This window comes from Podarcis gaigeae, assembly GCF_964106915.1.
Source record: "Podarcis gaigeae genome assembly, chromosome: 1".
Lineage (NCBI taxonomy): Eukaryota > Metazoa > Chordata > Lepidosauria > Squamata > Lacertidae > Podarcis > Podarcis gaigeae.
In genome coordinates, this window is record NC_139678.1 from 135,291,310 (window position 1) to 135,312,566 (window position 21,257).

The 21,257-nt window shown below is 44.0% G+C and overlaps 1 protein-coding gene across 4 annotated transcripts in view; it reads right to left on the minus strand.

The window, feature by feature from the left end:
* The window catches only part of VWC2L (von Willebrand factor C domain containing 2 like), a 123,008-nt gene that overhangs the window by 56,352 nt on the left and 45,399 nt on the right, over positions 1-21,257 (minus strand). For 2 of the 4 annotated variants that reach the window (XM_083714910.1, XM_083714909.1), the window contains exon 3: positions 19,802-19,931. The exons of 1 other annotated variant lie outside the window; for it this stretch is intronic. In XM_083714910.1, coding sequence (XP_083571036.1) covers positions 19,802-19,931 — 130 coding nt within the window. Of the gene's footprint in view, positions 1-4,560; positions 5,378-19,801; positions 19,932-21,257 lie in introns of those variants that run through there. One more of the 4 variants, XM_083714911.1, reaches the window with a different exon arrangement.

Sequence of the window (21,257 nt, forward strand, 5' to 3'; positions counted from 1 at the left end):
ATTACTATGCAGTTCTGAGCCAGGCATCTGACTCTGAGCTACAGTGGCAGCTTCCATTCTGTTGCTTCCTTTCCTGGGCATTAAACTGCATCCCATAGAGCTTACTCAAACAAGCAATCGCCGCTCATGTGAGACGCCTAATTGACTTCAGAGGGCTCCTCATGTGGGCAAGAGTTACTCATGTGGCTACTGTACCCAGGGAAACGTGCGCAGCGAGAATGCTCAGGCTGGCACCTGAGAGGCTCCTTTCAGAGATGCAGATAGGCAAATGCATTGATTTCAAAGATACAGTGTGTTCCTCCCAGACTGAAACACGGCTGACTGCGGCATCGCTCCCTGACCAAAATCAATCAGCAGGATGGCTTACTCTGAGTTCTGAGCTCTCTCACTCTTCTGGTGCTTCTAAATGTAGAAAAGGAAGGAGGTACAGGGTTTTGCTTAGATCATAAATGAGAAAGTACTGCATTCCACAGAGATGTGTATTGATCTGAAAAGGAGAGTGTCAAAAAGCAATGCTGCTGTATACATATCACAAGGCACACAGCTCACTGCGAGGAGGAGAGTGTAACTAAGGCTGAAATGATGCCAACTGAAAACCTGAGCAGAGATTTACATGCATTAGGAGAGCACATAAAAGGCAGAAACCTTCTTTAAACCAAGTGCATCAACTCTAATTAGGAAACATTCTCTCTACTCTCTGGAAGGCGTGCCTGTGTACCTGGGCGGTTTTATTTATTCTGGAAGCCTTTCGCCAGTGGAATAAACAAAGCATGTTCTCTGTGTGTGTGTGTGTGTGTGTGTGGTTTGTGGATCACTATCAGGGGGCAGGGTATTAGGATGACACTGTGGGAAGACAGGATGAAAAGGAACCCTCCCCCTTTCTCCCCACATGTGCACACACACAGATGAATGGCAATTTAGCACATTATTGATATGCGACAGAACACTATGTAACTGGAAGCTTTTGGGGGGATTCTGTCAGTGTAAATATTTTTATTCATCTTGACAAAAATAGCTGGAGTTATATGACAAAATCCAGTACCCTCCACATTCATTTTCACTGCAATGGACTATGGCAGGAATAGCCAGTGTGAATTCCCAAATGTTTCTGGACTACTATAAGTCCCATCTTTCTTGATAATTGGCGATGGTGGCTGGGGCTGATGACAGTCTAAAGACTTCTCACACTGACAATATCTGAATTATGGGATTTTCAATATAAAACTTGCACAGAGATTGACTGGGTTAGTGGGAGCTGTAATAGATTTTGACAAAACAGCAGTATCACAGGAAAAGCCACTAGAATTAGGCTACATTCCTATTGTCCTTGGGAGGCTATCCCCAAAGGCCACCAGCTGAATCAGATCCACCTTTCTGATGTCAAAGACAGATATTGGAAAGGATCTGATGTTGGCATCCCTCTGGAATAGTGTCAGCTTCTCCAACATATTTTGATTTTTTATATAAGGTTGTTTACTTTGGTTCGAAGCCACTTTGATGTATTTTATGAAATAGTGCTATATAAATATACTTCTGAATAAATAACATTTCAGCACTCTGAAGGCCCAAGAAAGTGGGAACCCTAGAGGCATGCTGGGAAATGGCTGGAATCCCAAACTAGGGAAAATTTCTGACCTGTTCTTCTGGGAGCAAGGAGAGGGGAAACATTTCAATAAGTTTTTTTTTTTTTAAATGGACAGAAGAATGCAGAATATTTCTCCACCCTCACTTCTGCTTTCTAGGCTCAAGCCCACCAGGACTTCGCATAAGGCAGTAGAACCACCTTTGGATTCCTCCTCCCCCTTTAGGATTGCATCCTTATGTGTAAATCACTGTGTGGAAAAAGGATGAGCAGAGAGGCATTTTAGTGCATGGGGCAATGTCAGAATCAAAAGGCTCAGCAGAAAAGCACCCAGTTCACAAGCTGAAGGTCCCAGGTTCAACATGCAGCTGGAAATGTCCACTTATCTGAAGCCCCGGAGAGCCACTGCCAACCAGGATGGACACTACTGAGTGAAGTGTACCAATGGGTCTGAGGTGGCTTCTTATATTCCTAGCTGCAGCCAGACATGAAAAACACCTAAGGGTGATTTTTCTCTAAACAAAATCATCCAGAAAACCTCCCAGGCTTTGCTCCCTAATGGCTGTGATTAGCCCTAGAAATTTACAAATCACTCCTGCTTCTACAAATCACTCCTGTGTCTGCAAATGTAATGTGGGAAGAGTAGATATGTACAGCTTGTGGTTGGAGGGATGTGGGAATGCAGGAGAAACATGACAGACCACACACAGGATTCCTTTTGGGAGAAGAGGTGGAGTTGGAAGGCAGAGAAAGAGTGACATGTACGTAACACAGAGAGAAGCAGCAGAACTACAAAACGAACTGCATTTCTTCAACATGAGTCCAGGTGAAATATAAAACAATATAATCATCTCCAGAGTGTGTCTGACATTATTTTATTCTTCCAACTGGAAGCGTCATTGAAAATTGTTGGTGCCTCTGGCAAAATAGTTCTTCAGTGCTCTGATGTTGATTTCTGCCAGGCCCGATTGTTCCTCTGTCACCAAAGGAACTGCGCTAAAGCGAGAAGATGAGGCCAAGGGAAATTGCCAGCATTCTTGACCTCAGTGATACCTGCTCAGTTTGAAATTTTGTTAACCTTGTCCACAGCCAACAATTCCTGACTTGAGGCAACTTTTCTGCTGCTGGGTTGAATTATACTGTGTTCATGTTCTCACTTGACACATAAACATATCTCTAATGGTTGTACTCATAATCAAGATAGCATGCTCTTATCAGATGCAGTGAGAAAAAAATGGGTGTAGGAGGGAGAGAGAGAGGAGAGGAGAGGAGAAAGACTATCCTTGGTTTAGAATTAATGAGTATAGCAGAGACACAGAAGCTGGAAGTGGGTGGGAAACACAGAGAAAACTTTTAAGTGCCTTCTTAATCTTCAGTTTGCCAAACTCACTTAGCTATAATATTTAATTCATAGCTTTATTACACCCCTCACTCAGCAAAGTCTCAATTTAATATAAAAAGACCTGATCAAGCATTCAGCACTTTACATACTAGGATTCCTTTTCCACATTCTCTTTTCTTCCCTTATGGAGAACCCAATAAGAGAAAATTAAATATGTCCTAAATCAAAAGCAAAGCGACTCTGCAGCTTCGCCTGAACAAAATGCTTGATGAACCAGCATCCATACCCACCTCAAGGCTTAAGATGTACAACTGAATCTAAGCATTTAGAAAGGATGGCTCCTTTCTCCTCTAGACCATTTACAAATGTGAGCTTCAATATATAAAGAAGCCACTGTGGGGAAATGGATGCTGGACTAGGTGAGCCATTGGTCTGTTTCCAGTGGCACTGGATCTTCCTAACAGTATCATCAATCTTGCATTGTTTGGAATGGATATACCTCACAAGGCTAAGGGAACCCAGATTCAAGCTCCCTTACTCTTCTTCTTCCTAAGGTGTCAGAGACCTGCCCTCTTTTGAATCTGGTCTGCCCAAATGACACCCTCCACTACTCTCTTCCAATGCCAGCCAATTATTATACCGTACTTAAAGCAGGGGCTTCCAGACAACTGCTCAGTAAGCCTCTATAAGTCAAGGGGTAAGAATCCCTGCTTGTGGATTTCTTTCCTACCTTGTCCACTTTTAGGTAGAAACACACATTTTGACCACATCTGCAGCCTACTTCTTAATGAGGCGGTCAGTCTGTGCCTCGTGTCCTCCAGCCTGGTATCTTCTAAGTTCTGGGATGGTCAGTGTTGATTGGCGTTGTTATTCAAAACATCTGGAGGATTCCTGGGGGTTGAGGAAGCCTGTTTTGGTCTGTACAACTTCAAACTCTGGTGGGGGCTCAACATGAGCAAACATTTCTCCATACACAAAAAGTCCTTGCCCAGTAAAGTACACAGGAAGAGGCTAGGCCAAAACCTTCATGTCTGATATGTTGGTGTGGAAGGGTTACTATTTTTGGTACTGAGGAGCATCCAGAGGCATATTGCCTCCAATCCTGAAGATTCCTTTTAGCTACCATGTCTAGTTACCATTACTCCATTCTGACACCACAACCCAATGCCTATTTCCACAAAAGAAAGTCCCATTGAGTTCAATGGCACTCACTCCCAGGTAAGTTAATACCCTCCTGCAAGTTTAGTCCATCTGGCAACTTGAAGTGATATAGTTCAGGCAGCTTTATCATCTCAGTGAGAGCAAAAATGTGATAGGTACACACATGTACTTCACCATCTGTTTCCTAAGTCAAGTTTGACTAAGATGCCCTACAAGACCATCTTCTTCAACTTTGATTCCACATATATGTAACAGTGACAGCTCAAACTTTGGTGTATGTCAACACTGACATTTGAAAGTTGATAAGCCCAAACAGACTTTTTGTACACCTGCAAACTCAAGTCATACTCCAGTGAATTTTGACAATCACCTAAACATAAACATTCACAACTGTATGTGTGAAAAGTGAATGCAGTATTTTCTGACACTATTTTCTGGCAAATGTAGATATAATAATGAATTTATTGTGCTTGTAAAGGCTCACAATATACAAGGGGTAGTATTAACTGCAACAACAACAACAAATTGAGTGAAAGAATCATCTGATATTTTCCACATATTATTCTGCATCACTTCCTTAAGTCATCAATATCTAACTATGGCAGCCAAATGGGGAAAGGGGGAAGGGCCCGGGCACCTTTAATAGCCATGCAGAGGAGATAATTAAAGGTACGGGAGCACAGTCCTCTTTGCCATCTGGTCACCACTCCCCACATTTAATCCTAGCAGCTTGCATTTCAATGTGATCTTTCCATCTCTTTGGATTACCTGAATAATGTTATGGGATGGGGTGGGAATAAAGTGGTGATGGTAGCTTTATTTAGTATATTATCAGGTAGGGATTCAAAATGAGTACTAATTGCTGGAGTAGTACTGAGAGAAGACCACTATAGATTTCATCATAGCACCATGAAAAGTATAAGATCAGAAATGAACAGTTGGTTACATTTCTTTGATTACAATCATGAAAGAAGGATGCTGTTAACTACATTGGATGAAATCTCTGATAAGATGAAACAGGTTTTTGTAAATAAAGCACTGCAAGAGTCATGTTTCGCCACTAGTAATGAGTAGTACATTTCAGGGGTGGGTGAGAATTGAAATCCCCAAATTTGGTTGCTTAATATTTGATCAACATCACATTTTTTTTCCTTTTTTAAAAAGTAATTGCTGACTTTTTTGTTTGTTTGTTTTTAGCGGGATTTCCCCAGGGATCCAAACAACTCTTCAGAGAAGTGAATGAAGTCTTCTCTCATCTCTTGTCCTCCCAAATTTTCAGGGTCTTCTTTATCCTGCAACAGTTGTATATAATCAAATGGCAGCTAAAACATCTCCGAAACATCTTTTCATTCTTCAAAGATTTTCAAAATATTTTTGAACCTTGTGAACCATCCCAGAAATAATTTTGGCAGGGAAATGAAAAAGCTATGAAGAGTTGAGTTTAGTCCAGCAGACAATGAATTACATTGGGATCTGGGAAACTTACAAGTGCAATTGTATTCAATGGGGCTTACTCCCTAGTAAGTATAATATCTCCTCTCTAATTCCACTAGAAACTCATATCCTAATCCTACTCTGGTGATCTGCCTTGCACGTGACTATTTCGCCCTGATAATGATGTTCATCTACCACACATTAAGTTCAACAGTACATGGATGAGCCTCATCCCATAGATGGCCATTCTTAAGGTCTCCTTTGCTAGATCAGGATATCACCGTAAATCATCCTGCAACATCAGTTAACAAGGTGACCATTTCCTATAGCCTATATGCCTGAGGATGTTAGTCCCACACCTGTATAGACCAATGATGTACCCATCTTGGATGGATCAGGTACTCATTTACAATAAAATGGGAAAGCAGTCAGATGCCTTGCAATAGGAGTGTGGGATATGTGACCCTCCATATGTTGTTGGATTCTGACTCCCATTAAATCCAACTAGCATGGCCAATAGTCAGTGATGATGGGAGTTGTAGTCCAGCAAAGATTCCCCACTTGCTTTCCAATCTATATTTACCAAACTGGGCTTGGTGAAGCTGCTGCTGTTGAAACTGAATATAAAGGGAAGGGACCATCTGTATTATCTGGTGACTGAAATAAAAAATAAAATAAAGAATTGTCCAGTAGCACCTAAGAGACCAACTAAGTTTGTTCTGGGTATAAGCTTTTGCGTGCATGCACACTTCTTCAGATACTGCATGCACACAAAAGCTCATACCCAGAACAAACTTAGTTGGTCTCTAAGGTGCTACTGGACAATTTTTTAATTTATTTTTGACAGCGTCAGACCAACATGGCTACCTACCTGAATCTGGTGACTGGACACTGCACTTTGAGAGATCCTAAATATTTTCATATTCCATCCCCATAGGCATTAGTAGCTTTACTACTCTCTGCCAGTAGGTTAGACCTGGTAGCTTTAAACAAATATAACTTTGGCTATCTTCTTAAAGTTATCACTATTAGAAAGAAAACAATGTCAGTTAGTACACTGAAGTGTGAAGTGTAGCCTCTGAATAACCAAGTAAAAACTCGAAAGTGGAAGCAAGTCAACTTTTGAAATTTCCACCCTTCCAAAGATTGCTAAAGACTGCATTTCCCAATCAGATGAAATCTTTGATCAGATGAAACAGGTTTGATCTTTGCAAATGACACCAAATCTGTAGAGACAACTAATTTGCCACACATTTGTACCAACTGGTGGTGAGGAAATTCTCCTTAGTGCTTGGCAGGACTGATGCAGGCCTATCAAATGGGCTACATGAAGACTGTGCTGAAGTTACTGCTTAGCTGATGGTATCCAAACATTCTGTCTCGCTACCACTCAGTCTCTTTAGAAAGGAAACTTTGATAAAGTTTGCTGAAGCTTAGGGCATGGAGAGTGCCTTCAAATGCTGGGTCACACACTCCAGAAAGAGGGAGCAGCAGCTGCAGGATTATTGCAAGAATGAGATGGGAGATGCTCCATTTGGGAAACATCACCTAATCCAATACGGAAGTGAGTCTGTGGGAAGTCTATGGCTTGGCTTACCACAAAACATGAGGAATCTCCACATTAGTTTACAATTAGGATGGCATGAAATGTCTGCCCAGGTGGACATACCTGTCCATGCACAAAGCTATTTGCCATATAACCAGAGAGTACTGAGTCTTCCCCAAGCTTCTACTTCCTCAGTCTCAATTATGCTAACATTCACAAAGCCTGAGGCAAAATATTAAAGACACAGAGAGCAATTAGGCAGCCAACCCACATTAAACTACAAATAGACACTCTAATGACAAATTAGGAGTGGCAGTGCATGAGTGGGCTCTATGTGCTTGTCATCATCACACTTGGAACTTTCCAAAAAGGTCTTTCTGAAGGTTATATAACTTCTTACAAAGAATCAAGGAGTAAAAGTATCCTTTAAGGGAGGTGGTGGTGAAGAAGACCAACCATGAATACACATACTATTGATATGTCCGAGCTTGCAGAAAGATTGGATCTGTGGTGCTTTGCAAGTATACCCCTGCGAAATAATGAGAAGGAGATGTGCTCACAATTAAGGGGCAAGTCAGAATCTCCCATCTTCTTTCAGTTTGGGAAAATTCAGCTTGGGGTGAGTTTTTACAGCCTGGCCAGCAGACAGACATAGACCCAGGTTAGATGGGGGGGGGGGCATCCTATTCATGATATTTGATTGAGCAAGCAAATACCAGGATTACTATCCATCTGAAGCAGGACAAGTGTGCACCCAGAGGAGGATGGATCAGGAGATAAGCAGCAGGGCCAAGCAAGGTGAATTATTTAGAGCAGAACATACAGCAGTTGCAATGCAAATGTCAATTTCCAACTTTGAATGCCACAGAGTGACAGCTGGCCTAACCTAGGAAGAGGATATATGGCCAACCCACTAGCTGGATGAATGGACTGGAGGTCACTTGGAACTTGACACTTCTGTGGTATTATTGTGAAGTGAAATCTTTTAACCTTGAAGTTCCCTCAAGGCAGTGCTTAAGCACCAGAGAACTTTCTTGATTTAATTTTGGGGCACACTCTATCAAGCTGAAGGAAGAACACCCAAGAGCTTGCCTTGGGATGCCATAGATAATATTCATAGGTGAAGCAGCATGCAAAGTAGCCTGAGCCCCAAGACAGTCATATTATTAGAAAGATGGGAGAATACGGCTACTCCTACTCAGTGTTAGGTGAGCAAGATATCACTTCTCCCCACCCCCTTTATCCCAACATGTCCTATCTCTGCCCAGTTCTGTAACACACAATGGCTTCAGCACCCCTACTGAAGGTCACAAGACCCAGTCACTTGAGTGACCCACCCGTCCACGTCAGGCCACACCACCTCTCTGAGAAGGTCTTAGGTCACTTAGGTCACTCTGTTCACATCCTGAGGATTTCTGTGCCAGATATGGGCAGCTCATTTGTGTCTTAAATGTTGATTTTAAATTAATTCAGTAATGAGCAGGAAGTTTATATTTGTTAAGTAAATTAAGAAAGAAGCTTTGGTAAACTATAGAAATACCATGCATGGGAATAAATGATTATTTACTGTTATTTCTGTCAATGCCCTATAAATATTTGTTGCCTATTAAAATAAATGTACATAACAACCACACCTGACCTTTTGCTCCTTGCACAAGCAATGCTCTGGCAGATATCAGCAAGAATCTCAAGTGAGCCTTGGAAGGCAGATACAGGAACAGTATTTTCAAAGTCCGTATCAAGTTTGATAATTTACAACTTTAATTATAGAGTCAATGAGAGATTGCCTATGGAACATCTTTCTTCTGTCTGATATTTCATCATGATTCTCTCCACTAGTCTTTGCATCAAGTGATTAATGCAGTGGCCAGGAAGTTTTTCACTGTCAGTGTGTTTTGGTTTTATCTATATTGTAGTGTGATGGCAACAAGCTGAAATTTGCTAAGACCTAAGACTGAAACTACACAAATGATAGCCCACCCTCATTCCTCACTAACACACTGGCTCCCATTGAAGTTACCGGGGATGTAGCAGAATCCGGTGCACACCCACTCAACCTGCCTAAAGGGTGATAAGTGATGTTGATAGCTGCATAGATGGTCAGGGGGAAGGAGGGGGAAGAGAAGGAGGCAGTTTTATGTTACCTCCTTCCCTGTCCCCACTGCAGGGGGAAAATGGCAAGAACAAAAGCCAGTTGTTGTTGTTGATGATGGCATAACCTCCAACATTTCTCTGATGAAAATAGGGATGTCCCATTCCATAATGATAATTTTACTATTTATACCCCACACAGCTTACTGTGTTGCCCCAGACACTCTGGGCAGCTTCCAACATATTTAAAAACTTAATAAAACATTAAACATCAAAAAACTTCCCTATATAGGATTGCCTTCAGACGGCTCGGGGGTCGTATAGTTCCATACTCTCCAACATTTTTCCAATGAAAATAGGGATATCCTAAGGAAAAGTGGGACACTGCAGCAGACGTTAAGTCACACTTATGGCATTAGTTGCCTATTGGAAGCAATGGAGTGGGACTTATTCACTTAATTACACACTTAATTACACATTAATTACAATGAACCTTGGTCAAAACATAGGCTTCAGTGAGGTGCTAAACCTTTTCCTGGGCTTGACCACTCCAGACTTTATGCGGTGGCTCACACAATGCGTTGGTCCTCCTTACCAGATAAAACTGCTACAGTACATATGAAAAATAGCATGTCAAAGGGAAGGTGCTAGCTTTTTTATTGCCCTGATATGTTAGTTGTCTACCTAGAGGGTGGGAGAGCCAGAGAATGCTCAAACACCTTCCACTTGCCCTCCCCCCAGTCTTCAAGAACCCTTATTTCAACCCACCCACTCACCAGTTGGGCTCCTAACCTTCTCCCTGTTGCTACCCACCTACCTTGCTTCAAAAACTCTGGTGGGAGTAAAGGAATTAAAAGAAGGGGGGTTTCCACTCCACACCCACTTCTTATGTGGCTCCTGAAGTCCTGCTACACCAGTAACTAATGTAGTGACTAGAAAACGTAGCTATTCTAGAGCTCCTGATCCCCCCAGGATGTCTTATGGACATTGGTAATTCTTGGAAAACTGACACTTATCATAGCTGTGCTTCAGGAACTAGAGGAAGAAGGCCTGGGAATATTCTAAGATAGGATAGAGGTCTATTACAATAATGATGGTAAGTTGTATTATCATAAGCGGCCATGATTGATAGAGCAACAGGTATTTTGAGGATTATAGATATGTACTTACTTATCTGTTCTATATGAGTATATTATGCATGTTCTCTAGGTTGTCTTCATTAAAATTTGTAAAAATAAAAAATGAGAGGAAGGAAAAGAGAGACTCACTCACTGCCAGAGCAGCAAGAGCAGCCAGTTACACTAGTGGGTGGCAGGGGTTTGGGGGTAGGGAAGTGTTTGGGTGGTTACAGGGGGGGGGGCACATAACTGGACACATGACTTAGAACAGAAATAGTTAATTTACCAGCTCAAGTTATGATTCACACTGGAGGATTGTGGTGGTGGTGGTGGTGGTGGGGTTTAATTTAAAAAATCTGCACATATTTGTCACCTGCTTGAGAACTAGATGTAACTTTTGATGGGTTCTGCCCAACTCCTGGAAGCCTGCACAGTAATCTCACTGGAATTTAAGTAATCTAACTGAATGCATAGTCAGTGGCGTAGCATGGGTTGTCAGCACCCGGGGCAAGGCAAGTAATTTGCGCCCCCTAACCCGTGGATTTGCGCCCCCTTACCCTAACCTCCAGATGTTGCGCCCGGTGCGGCCGGCCCCCCTGCACCCCCCCACGCTACGCCACTGCGCATAGTTACAGGCAATTTGGCAGTGCTCGTTATTCACAGCAGTGTATCCCCCCCCAAAAAAAAACCTGTTTCTGTTCTTGTTATGACTAAGTCAGGGATCTGCAGAAAGAACCAATCCACAAGATCAGAATTTCTGCTTACGTCGAGCTATTCTGTCATTCAAATCTAATGGCAAAATGCTCCTTTTGTAACATTTCTCCTCTGCTGATTTAAGCAGCATGGAGAGAGAAAAACAAAACAACTCCCCCCCCCCCGCCATATAATCTGCAACTATCTCTATTTACATTTACATTTACATGTCTGTGAGCTCTGATATCATACCCTCTAACATTTCTCTGGTGAAAATAGGAATGTCCTATTCTATCATTATTAATTTAATATTAATTTAGATCCCACACATCTTACTGGGTTGTCTCAATCACTCTGGACGTCTTCCAACATATATATAAACACAATAAAATATTACACTCTAAAAAACCTCCCTCTACAGGGCTGCCTTCAGATGTCCTCTAAATATCGTCTAGTTCCTTATATCCTTGGCTTGGGGATCACATAACTCCCACATTTCTCTGATGAAAATAGGGACATCTTAAGGAAAAGTTGGACATTCCAGGATTATAGCTTCTGTAAATCCGGGACAGTCTCTGAAAAATAGAGACACTTGGAGGGTCTGTGATATATAAGCTATGACCTGTAGTCAGAGTTACATAAATCCCAGTGAACTCAGTGGTGTTTTGGCTGCCAAGGAACCCCTTCCCTTTGGAATGCAGCCTATGCTGGGCAAAGGAAAATGGAAGAGAAGACTTGGAACAATCTCACAGTGCCAGACTGCACTGGCACCATAAAGATCCATCTCTCAACTATTCCAAAGAAAGACTTCTAAAAGACATACATTCCACTGATATAAAACTACAGCTCCATGATGCAGTTCAACAGGACAGAGCTTGAGCACAGTTTTTTCCCATGCAAAGGGGGATAAATAATAGGGATTACATTGCTTTGCAAGACAACACTGTGAGAGATCCCTGTGTTTTGGTCTGCTGAGGCCAGGAGTAATCGAGACTCTTACATGTGCCTCCAGGCTATGTGGCAGTGGAGACTAACCCTTCAGGGTGAATGGGGCACTGACCCACCACCACCAACTTACCACCAACTTACCCCCCCCCCCCTTGCTTGCCTTCTTACAGCAATTCAGTCCAGGGGGTGGCACTGCCTACCAGCCTCCTCTTCCACACCTCGGTGCTGCGCTTGTACAACTCAGCATGGAGGTGGGTGGGGACAGACCTACCCTGGTTGGTTCTGACTGTCATTGACTCTGGCGCCACCTGCTGTTGGGCTCCCTGACTTCTGCCCTACAAGTCCCAAAGACAGACCCTCCAAAGGTCCCTATTTTCTGAGGGCGTCCCTGATTTAGAGAAGCCATCCTGGTTTCTGATTTGATCCCGGAATGTCCCACTTTTCCTTAGGATGTCCCTCTTTTCATCGGAGAAACACTGGCGGATATGGTATATACAGTATATTTTAGAACAGAATAAATGAACTGAAGCTTTTTCTGTATTTATTTACCCTGCAATAGTAAATAAACTACTCTAACATCTGTAGCAGACCATGTTAATAAAGTGACCAATATCAGACTCCTTATAAATAATAGAATATTTAATGGATTGCTTAATCTCAAAATAGATTTGGTTTGATCTATGGAATAGCTCAGCTGAAACATCCAGCAACATTTACTATAGATTATGGGGGTAGTGAGTGCATTGGAAGTGAGCGCACTATTTCACGTGTTCAAACTTTCTGAAATGGCACTGGCGCGCACGCACACACACACACACACACACACACACCAATCTCTAACGAAGATGAAAACAGCAGCAAAAAGGAGGCAGACATTTATGAGGGAGTCTTAGGAGAAGATAGGGGCAGTCCCTGGGGAATGGACACTGTGAGTATGTAATCCCTGGGCACAAGCTAAGTGGTACATTCCTACAATCTGACAACTGCTTCAAATCCCATGTGCTGGTAACTTCTGGCTGATCAGTTGGTTACATCTGTTAAGAGGACATTTTCAGCAACTTCAACACAGCTTGTGTTCACCTCCTCCACCCCGACCCCGCACCTTAAGACAAGCTTTTGAAATATTTCCTCATTGCAGGAAAAGATTAGTATTGGACCAAGCTGGCAAAGTGTCTTTCGGAATCTTACTGCCCCCTGCCCTGTTCCCTCTTAACGTTATAGGACAATAGACCAGCGATGAGGGACAGGAGACCTCCTGGGTGCCTCCAACTCTAGGAATGGAAGAGACATTTTAATGGCACCACTTCATAGTTACAAACAAAATTAAATTAAATGAAGAGCTGAAGATGCAGTGAGCAGTCCTGTTCACATAAATCTGGTGAAGCCAGACACGCAGAGCCAAGCAATGGGTACTTTTTTTGTAGCCTAGCTCTGTAATATCAATGCTGAATTGAGCCGCTGATTCTCCCTGACTACTAAATAACCCTGGTGATGTGCCTCTTTCTTGCAGGGCCAAGGTAATCCAAATTGCATGAACTCTTATTTTGGCATGATTTATTCTGTGCTTGCTAGTTACAGGGAAGAGCGAGCAGCTATACAAGGCTGCTGGAATCCCCAGTGGCTTTGGAAACTTCAGCAGGCAGTGCCCACGTGGCTGCGCATATCTGCAGCTGTTTGAACTTAAAAAACACATGCTCAGTGGCATATTCTGCCCTTTTTCTGTGTTCCCATAGAACACAGGGGGGCACTTCCACAGGGGCACTCCCACAGCCATGTATATAATCATTAGCACTGCTGATTTATGCTGGAAGGAAAACACTGGCAAAACAGTGCTGCTTGCTGCTGCTGCTGTTTGGATTCAGATTCTGGCAGTGCTATGACTCTACAGGGCATAAGCATGGAATGAGGTCTCCAGAGCTTGCAGGCCTGCTCACAGCAGTGCAGTGGGGGAAGGGATGATTCTTCAGGTGGTCGTTCCTCTTGCACCACAGTGCAGTGGGCAGGGAGAGATCTTTCTTGGTAAGTTTAAGTGCAGCCTGTGGGAGTCAGGGCCATCACAGATTGTGACAGTTGTGAGCTTGATTTTAACAGAAGGAGGCAAATTTTAGACCATGTAAAAGAGGGAGTTAACAACACTTGACAGACTTTTGTTTCAAAAAGTCACGATGAGTAGGAATAACAACTTGGGGCAATGATTTTGTATTCTATCAGTGCCGGGAAACTTGAAATTAAGTGACCTTTCCTCTTAAGACAGAAATGTTGCACATCACCTGGAGCCATCGTCCTTAACATTTGCAGTGACAAATTAGACGATGAGACTGGAAAGGAGGCGCATATCTCTCTGCTCTCAGATTTTAGCCTTTCCGCAGAGTCTGCCTACTAGATGTACAACTCGATTAAGTGGCTCTGTGCAGCCAGCATGGCAAGCGGAACTGCCAGTGACATTCTGCAAAGCACAAAATGGCCATTCAGCTTCATTTGGGGAAATCCTGAGAGATCCTGGGGCTAATTCACAGAACCACTTGAATGTGGGAGTGACACACAAATTAGCATGAGAGCCCATCTAGGACAGTCAGGGATGGCCCTACCATTAGGCAAAGTGAGGCAGCTGCCTCAGACACCTGATTTTTGGTATCGGGAAAGGGCAGGGCTCCAACACTGCTAGTTTATGTTTTCTTTTTTGGGGTGTTCTGGCAAGTCTTCCCTCTTAAAGCACAAGCAGTTCTGACAGCAGCACTGTTGGGATCTTTGGAGCAATCAGAACTATTCTTGTGGTTTCAGCATGCACTACAAATTTCAGCTGCTATCTGCAGGAAGCAACTGGAGGAAGAAGAAGGAGAAAAGGAGGAGGAGCCTCTTTCATAGCTTGAACACTCCAGCTCTGTAAGAGTTGCCAGGAGGCTGCAGCTCTGCCTCCAAATCCAGTGGCTTTCCTAGCAGCTGTCCATGAGTGCCTCTGTTTCCCCTTGCCTCGTGGAGGAGGCTCTCCAGAGATCTTTATCCCATGCGCCAATCTACTGGTGTTGCTTCCCAAATGGGGAGGACGAGAGGGGAAAAGGAGGTGGCAGCTTGTTCCCAACGCTGAATTTTCTGTATGGGTGTGGTTGTGTCTGTGATTGTGTGGTATGTTATGTGTGTGGTTATGTTAAAGTTTGTGTGTGTGTTGAGAGTGTGCCTATCTTTGGAACTGTGTTAAATGTAAAGGTGTGATCATTGGTTCAGGAAGTGTGAGTTAGGTAGGTTTGCATTAAAATGAAAAACTGAACTAATTTCTTCCTAATCCCTACTCACAAGAGGCAGCTACAAAAAAAGAAAGACAGAAAAAGTAAGAATGGCTTTACATTTGTTTTCCTTCGCAGAGCCAAATCCCAATTCATTCCCGCGTATCCTGGTTTAGATGGTGTCATTAGTAAAAGTTCCGCCATCACTTGATTGTTGCAGTTGTCACATGAGAAAAATAGAGTGTAAATTAGGTACCAACTCATGAAAGATGGCAAGACTGGAGGGGAGAAGATGTTTGCTTTTTCCTTTTCCTTTTCCCTTTTAAAAATGTGAATCTTCAGGTCAGGAATGCTAGACTCAACAGCTTTCTGCATTAACCTTACTGCTGCACAGCTTTCTGCTCTTGGCCATTTATAATTAAGAAAGGCATAAAAATCAATCTCAGTGTATTGAGAGGAAATTATTGGCCACTTAACGGCCACAACAGTTTTGCAAGCAGGCATGCAGGCATGCTAAACTGCTTAGTGCAGAAAGCACAGCAAAATGCTGAAGGGCTCTTTCCTTGCCACAAAATGACGGTTGTTAACATTAGATTCGTAAGGAACAATCTTTCTAATGGGAATTTGCATCAAACATTGCTCCTGGGATATTTTTTGATACTATAATAGAGAATGAAAATGACATTGTCAGGACTCGGTCACAACCACATTATTAACTCAGACCTGTCATGAATATATTATCTGTGCCAACCCTCAGCTCTGCAGGTAATAACAAAGAGATTGTCTCTGAGCATATCTAGAGTGTGTTTTCCTCCCCTTTGAACAGCCAGCAACACATATTGGAGATAAAGAAGCAGGGCTTCAGAGTTGTGAGCTCCAGGCAGCAGGCAAAGGTAAAGGTACCCCTGCCCATATGGGCCAGTCTTGACAGACTCTAGGGTTGTGCGCTCATCTCACTCTAGAAGCCGGGAGCCAGCGCTGTCCGCAGACACTTCTGGGTCACGTGGCCAGCGTGACAAAGCTGCTCTGGCGAACTGGCACCAGAGCAGCACACGGAAACGACGTTTACCTTCCCGCTATAAAGCGGTACCTATTTATCTACTTGCACTTAAGGGTGCTTTCGAACTGCTAGGTGGGCAGGAGCTGAGACCGAACGATGGGAGCTCACCCCACCACGGGGATTCGAACCGCCGACCATACAATCGGCAAGTCCTAGGCGCTGAGGTTTTACCCGCAGCGCCACCCACTGAGGTTTTACCCACAGCGCCACCCGCCACCAGGCAGCAGGTATGAGATGCCAAAAGCTCTCTCCTTAGCAAGAGGCGCTGACACATGGACTAGGATTTCGAATGGTGTGTTGATGGGGTCACCAGATAAACAGCTAACCTGAGGCATCCCAGATGCTGCAGAACTCAAATCTCTATCAGCCCCAGCCACCATGGCCATAGGTCAGTCAACATTGCTCTTCAGAAATAACTAGAACTAAGCCCTAACAGTCTTTGAAGATTTGCTTGAAGATGTGCTATTTTTGAGATGAATTTGTAAGTCAGCTGTTGACTGGTCCTTTGCAATTCCATATATTTTACATCCAAGCACTGAACACGTGTGAAGGAAGTGCACAAAAGCACCAGCGGTGTCTGAAAGACCATATTCCCTCATAAGAACCTCATAAGAACCTGCCTGGACTCTGAGATCTTGTGAGAAAGGCCCTTCTCTCGGTTCCTCCGCCCTTACAGGTGTGCTTGGTGGGGACATGGAACAGGGCCTTCTCAGTGGCTGCTCCCAGACTTTAGAACACTTCCTTATAGAAGCTAGACTGGCTCCCTCCTTGCTGTCCTTCCACCAGCAGAAAGGGAAAACTTTCTATTCCAACAGGCCTTTGGGAACTAATTGTTTTTGAGGAAAAGGCTGGTGCTGTGATGTTTTTATTGTTGTCTGTTTCTAAAGGATCTTTTTATATTTTAATTCTATTCGTGTTTAATTACATTTTAATTATTTACTTTTTAATGTTTTTAGTTTGTTCTTTTTTTATCTGTGTAAGCTGCCTCAAGTCCCAGACTGAGAAATAGTTGGGATATAAATAAATATAATAATATTCATTATTATAGATATCATCATAGCTATTAAAAGCTGGCATACTTACTGGGATTGCCGGTGTGTGTGTGTGTGTGTGTGTGTGTGTGTGTGTGTGTGCATGCAAGGGAGAACTGTCTGGAGAAACAGTCCTCCCTCCTGCTCCACCCTCCGGCACAAGAGCCCACCTTTCCTCAGGCTTAAGGCCCAGGCCACAGACAGCCACCACAAGACAGCAAGCAGCCTGTAGCCCCTCCTGTCTTTCCCATAACATTGAGCAAAAGCCCTGTTCAGTCTACGTAGGTGTTAAGGTGTCCCGATATGAACAGTGTCAAAGCTATTCCCCACAGCTGCTCCCTCCAGATACGTGAACCTTATTCTGATGAATAGGTAAAGGTAAAGGTACCCCTGCCTGTACGGGCCAGTCTTGACAGACTCTGGGGTTGTGCGCCCATCTCACTCAAGAGGCCAGGGGCCAGCGCTGTCCGGAGACACTTCTAGGTCACGTGGCCAGCGTGACATCGCTGCTCTGGCGAGCCAGAGCCGCACACGGAAACGCCGTTTACCTTCCCGCTGGTAAGCGGTTCCTATTTATCTACTTGCACCCGGAGGTGCTTTCGAACTGCTAGGTTGGCAGGCGCTGGGACCGAGCAGCGGGAGCGCACCCCGCCGCAGGGATTCGAACCGCCGACCTTTCGATCGCCAAGTCCTAGGCGCTGAGGCTTTAACCCACAGCGCCACCTGCGTCCCGTGATGAATATTCTGTGGCAAAATTCAAAACCATCTGTAGGAGGAGGCTGCAGAGAGGATCCACACTGGGCAAAGGATGCCAGCATTGCAGGGGGCTGGACTAGGTGACCCTGGTGGTTCCTTCCAACTCTACAATTCTACGATCTACAACGAGAGAGCAAATGGTGGGACATTCCACTTCTGCAAGTCCATAACGCAGAGGCCAGGAAGATCCTTGATTCATCAGGGGCCTTCAAATATAGCGTTATATCATCCTCAATAGATCCCAATAATGTTCATTTACTTCTAAGTAATTCATACTGAAATAAAGGAATAAGCAGGGTTCAGAAGCAGGGTTTTGAATGTGATGTTTTACAGCTCAATTACGGGATATTTACTTAGCACAGATGGAGTGGGATTTTGTGGTGAGCCATGGCCAAAAGAATGGAACAGGAGAAAGTCTGCTGCCGTGCCTGAGGATGGGAGGGCAGCACTCTGCCTTCCAGGTTTCAAAGCACAAATAGCAGCTCCACTTTAAGACTGCATGCAACAGCCACCCCAGCGTGGCAAACAGCAGCAGCAAAGCCCCCCCCCCCCCATGGCTCTTCCATGATGCAGGGACAGGCAAAAAGGGTCACACAATAGATAGAATAGAAGCCCCTGCTTACTGGATGACTTTAAGCCTCAGAGGCTCCTTTCCTTGGCTTGAATATCAATCTTGCCGTTCTTTCCCCCAACCTTCCACCAATGCCTGGCACTTTGTACTATCATGGCAGTTTCCCCAACGTATCTGATGGACTTCGGGGAGGAGAGGGTAGGGAGCGATTGGAACCCTCTTATACTCTAGATAACGTCCCTGAGGTGTGAGAAGGGCCAGTTGGGGGTCATAACTGGGCTGTGAATGAAGCAAGCTCTCTTGCAGACTCCAGTTATGAACTGAACCAGTATTGTCACCCAGCATTCTTTTCAGACTATACTGAAGATGGTTCTAATCATACAGAGCAGTAAAAGTAAGCTTCTGGTCCTCATGTTTGCTAAGGCATGCAAGAAAATGTTCAAGCTGTCTCAGCTACAGTTTGAGGCTTAATCACCTTATTCCAGGAGTCTGGCCATTACTTGCATTACCCAGTTCCTTGCAGCTTCCCATTTTTTCCTACTCCTGCCACCCTCCCATGCATCCTCTGCCCCGGGGCAGAAGTAAAAGCATAATGCCATCTGGCAGCTTGACCTCTGTATGGCTGTAAAGTGGAGCATGTGTTAACACTGGCATCAGGATCTATTACCCCAGCAGCCATGAATCAGATTGCTCTTAGCCAGGGCTGGATTTGGGTTTGATGAGGCCATCAGCTCCTGAAGGCAATGGGGCCTTTTATATGTCCAGGTGTCCTTTGTCAACAACAGATTGTCACTGTTTTTTGTATTGAATATATGCTATATGGTAAGTTATGGACCATTTGCACATGTTGCCCTGCAACCAGTCCATGCAGAATGTAGGCACCCTATATATAGAAATGAGCAAACCAGTGATATTTTAGGGAGCAGGCTAGCAGGCAGGGCCCATTACTTACACTGTAGGAGCCTACACAACACAAAGCACTGTTGCTGTATGTAGGTTTTATTTTATTTGTTTTTTATCTTAAATTTTGGAAATGGACATCCAGGTTTTTCCCCACTTATTTTTTTTGGACCCCCCCCCCAAGAGAGTGGGGCCCTAAGCTTGTTTAGCTTATACGTAAATCCTGCACTGCTCTTAGCACAAGCTTAGTCCCAGCTTTTCTTAAGTGGTGTACAGAGGGTTGTTGTTGTTGTTTTTTTAAAAAAAGAACACACACACACATTCTTTTTTATGTATTGAAAGCTTACCATTTTTGCAGACTGGACAACACTGTTCTGGTTCATAGACTGGGTTGACACATTCAGGAACGGCACAGTCTGCTACAACACAGTGAACTTCATTGCTGGGCTCACAGCGACACCATTCACATGGAGAGGGCTAGGAACAAAGCTCAAATTAGCCCATTTTTCCCCCTTCTAGTAGCTCCATCAGTTAGTATTATTTATATCTCAAGACATAAAACCCACTTAGCTTATTCATTTGACAATATGGCACATGCACATAATGTAACAAAAATGAGCTTTACTTTATTGACAAAGTACTGACAGTTCACGCTTCCAAGGAGTCAACAAAAGTTCCATAGGAGGGAAGGGTGTGTGGACAAAAATGCCCCTTTCTTCTCCCGCCACTGCAGTACTGACCAGATAAAGGGTTAGGATTTCACCATTGTTGTTTGATACGAAAGCCAGCTACTCCAGCCTAAAGGAACACGCATATGTCCTGAGGCTGGGAGGACAAATTAACACTGGGCAAAGTCACGCCATATACCCAATGCACAATCATCCTGGATACTGTAGCTCCTTCTCCCCCCCCCCCCCAAGCGAGAGTTCCCAGCACCCTTAAGAAAGCACAGTTTCAATGCTTTTTCGGGGGAAGTCATGTGCTTTAAATGTGTGTTGGAAGTGCCTTAAATCTATGGTGTGGATCTGGCCAATATTGAGGAAAGGCTGGAACAGAACTTGCAGTTACATTTCCCATAGTTTTCATACCTGCATTTTAGACCTGAGCTGAAACTGCAGAAGGACCACAAGTGCTGTTGCCGTCTGCTGAATGGGGCCCAATTCTACTTTGCATTGGGCAGCTGTGAGCTGCCTGCCATTTTAAATTCCCTTCAGTGCTATATTGGATCATTGCTGGAAATTCCAAGTGGCCAGTCCAATGGTCTCGATCTGCTGCAGAGTGCAGTGCATTGCTGCTACCCACTGCTAGTGAGCGCATGAGCATGGGCCCTGACCTTGGTGGGGGGCACAAGTTGTCAGGTAACAAAGCAAGTAGCACTTTGCCAGGGGCCACCTCAGACCTGGAGCTGGCCTGGCTAAAACAAAATTCCCTGTCTCATTTTCATTGTTGTACAAAAGCTCCCCTGTTTTCAGTGGAGTGCTGACTATGCACTTCAGAGTCTATTTTTCACCCAGGTTCTGACACTAGAAGCATGGGCATAGCCAGGATTTTTGTTGGGGGGCAGGATTTTGTTTGCGGAGGCCAGAACCTCAGATTTTTATTGATTTGTTTTGATTTGTGGGGACAGCTGTCCCCCTGCCCCCCCCCCCGCTACACCCATGACTAGTAGGCTGGTTTTTAAGACTTCAGAGAACTATGCACTCCCTGATCAAGTCAGCAGGGAGATTGGCTTAGCTGTTAAACAAAAAGTTCTTTCTAATTGAATATGTAAATTCTCGTATGAGAACTAAAACTCACCAAAAA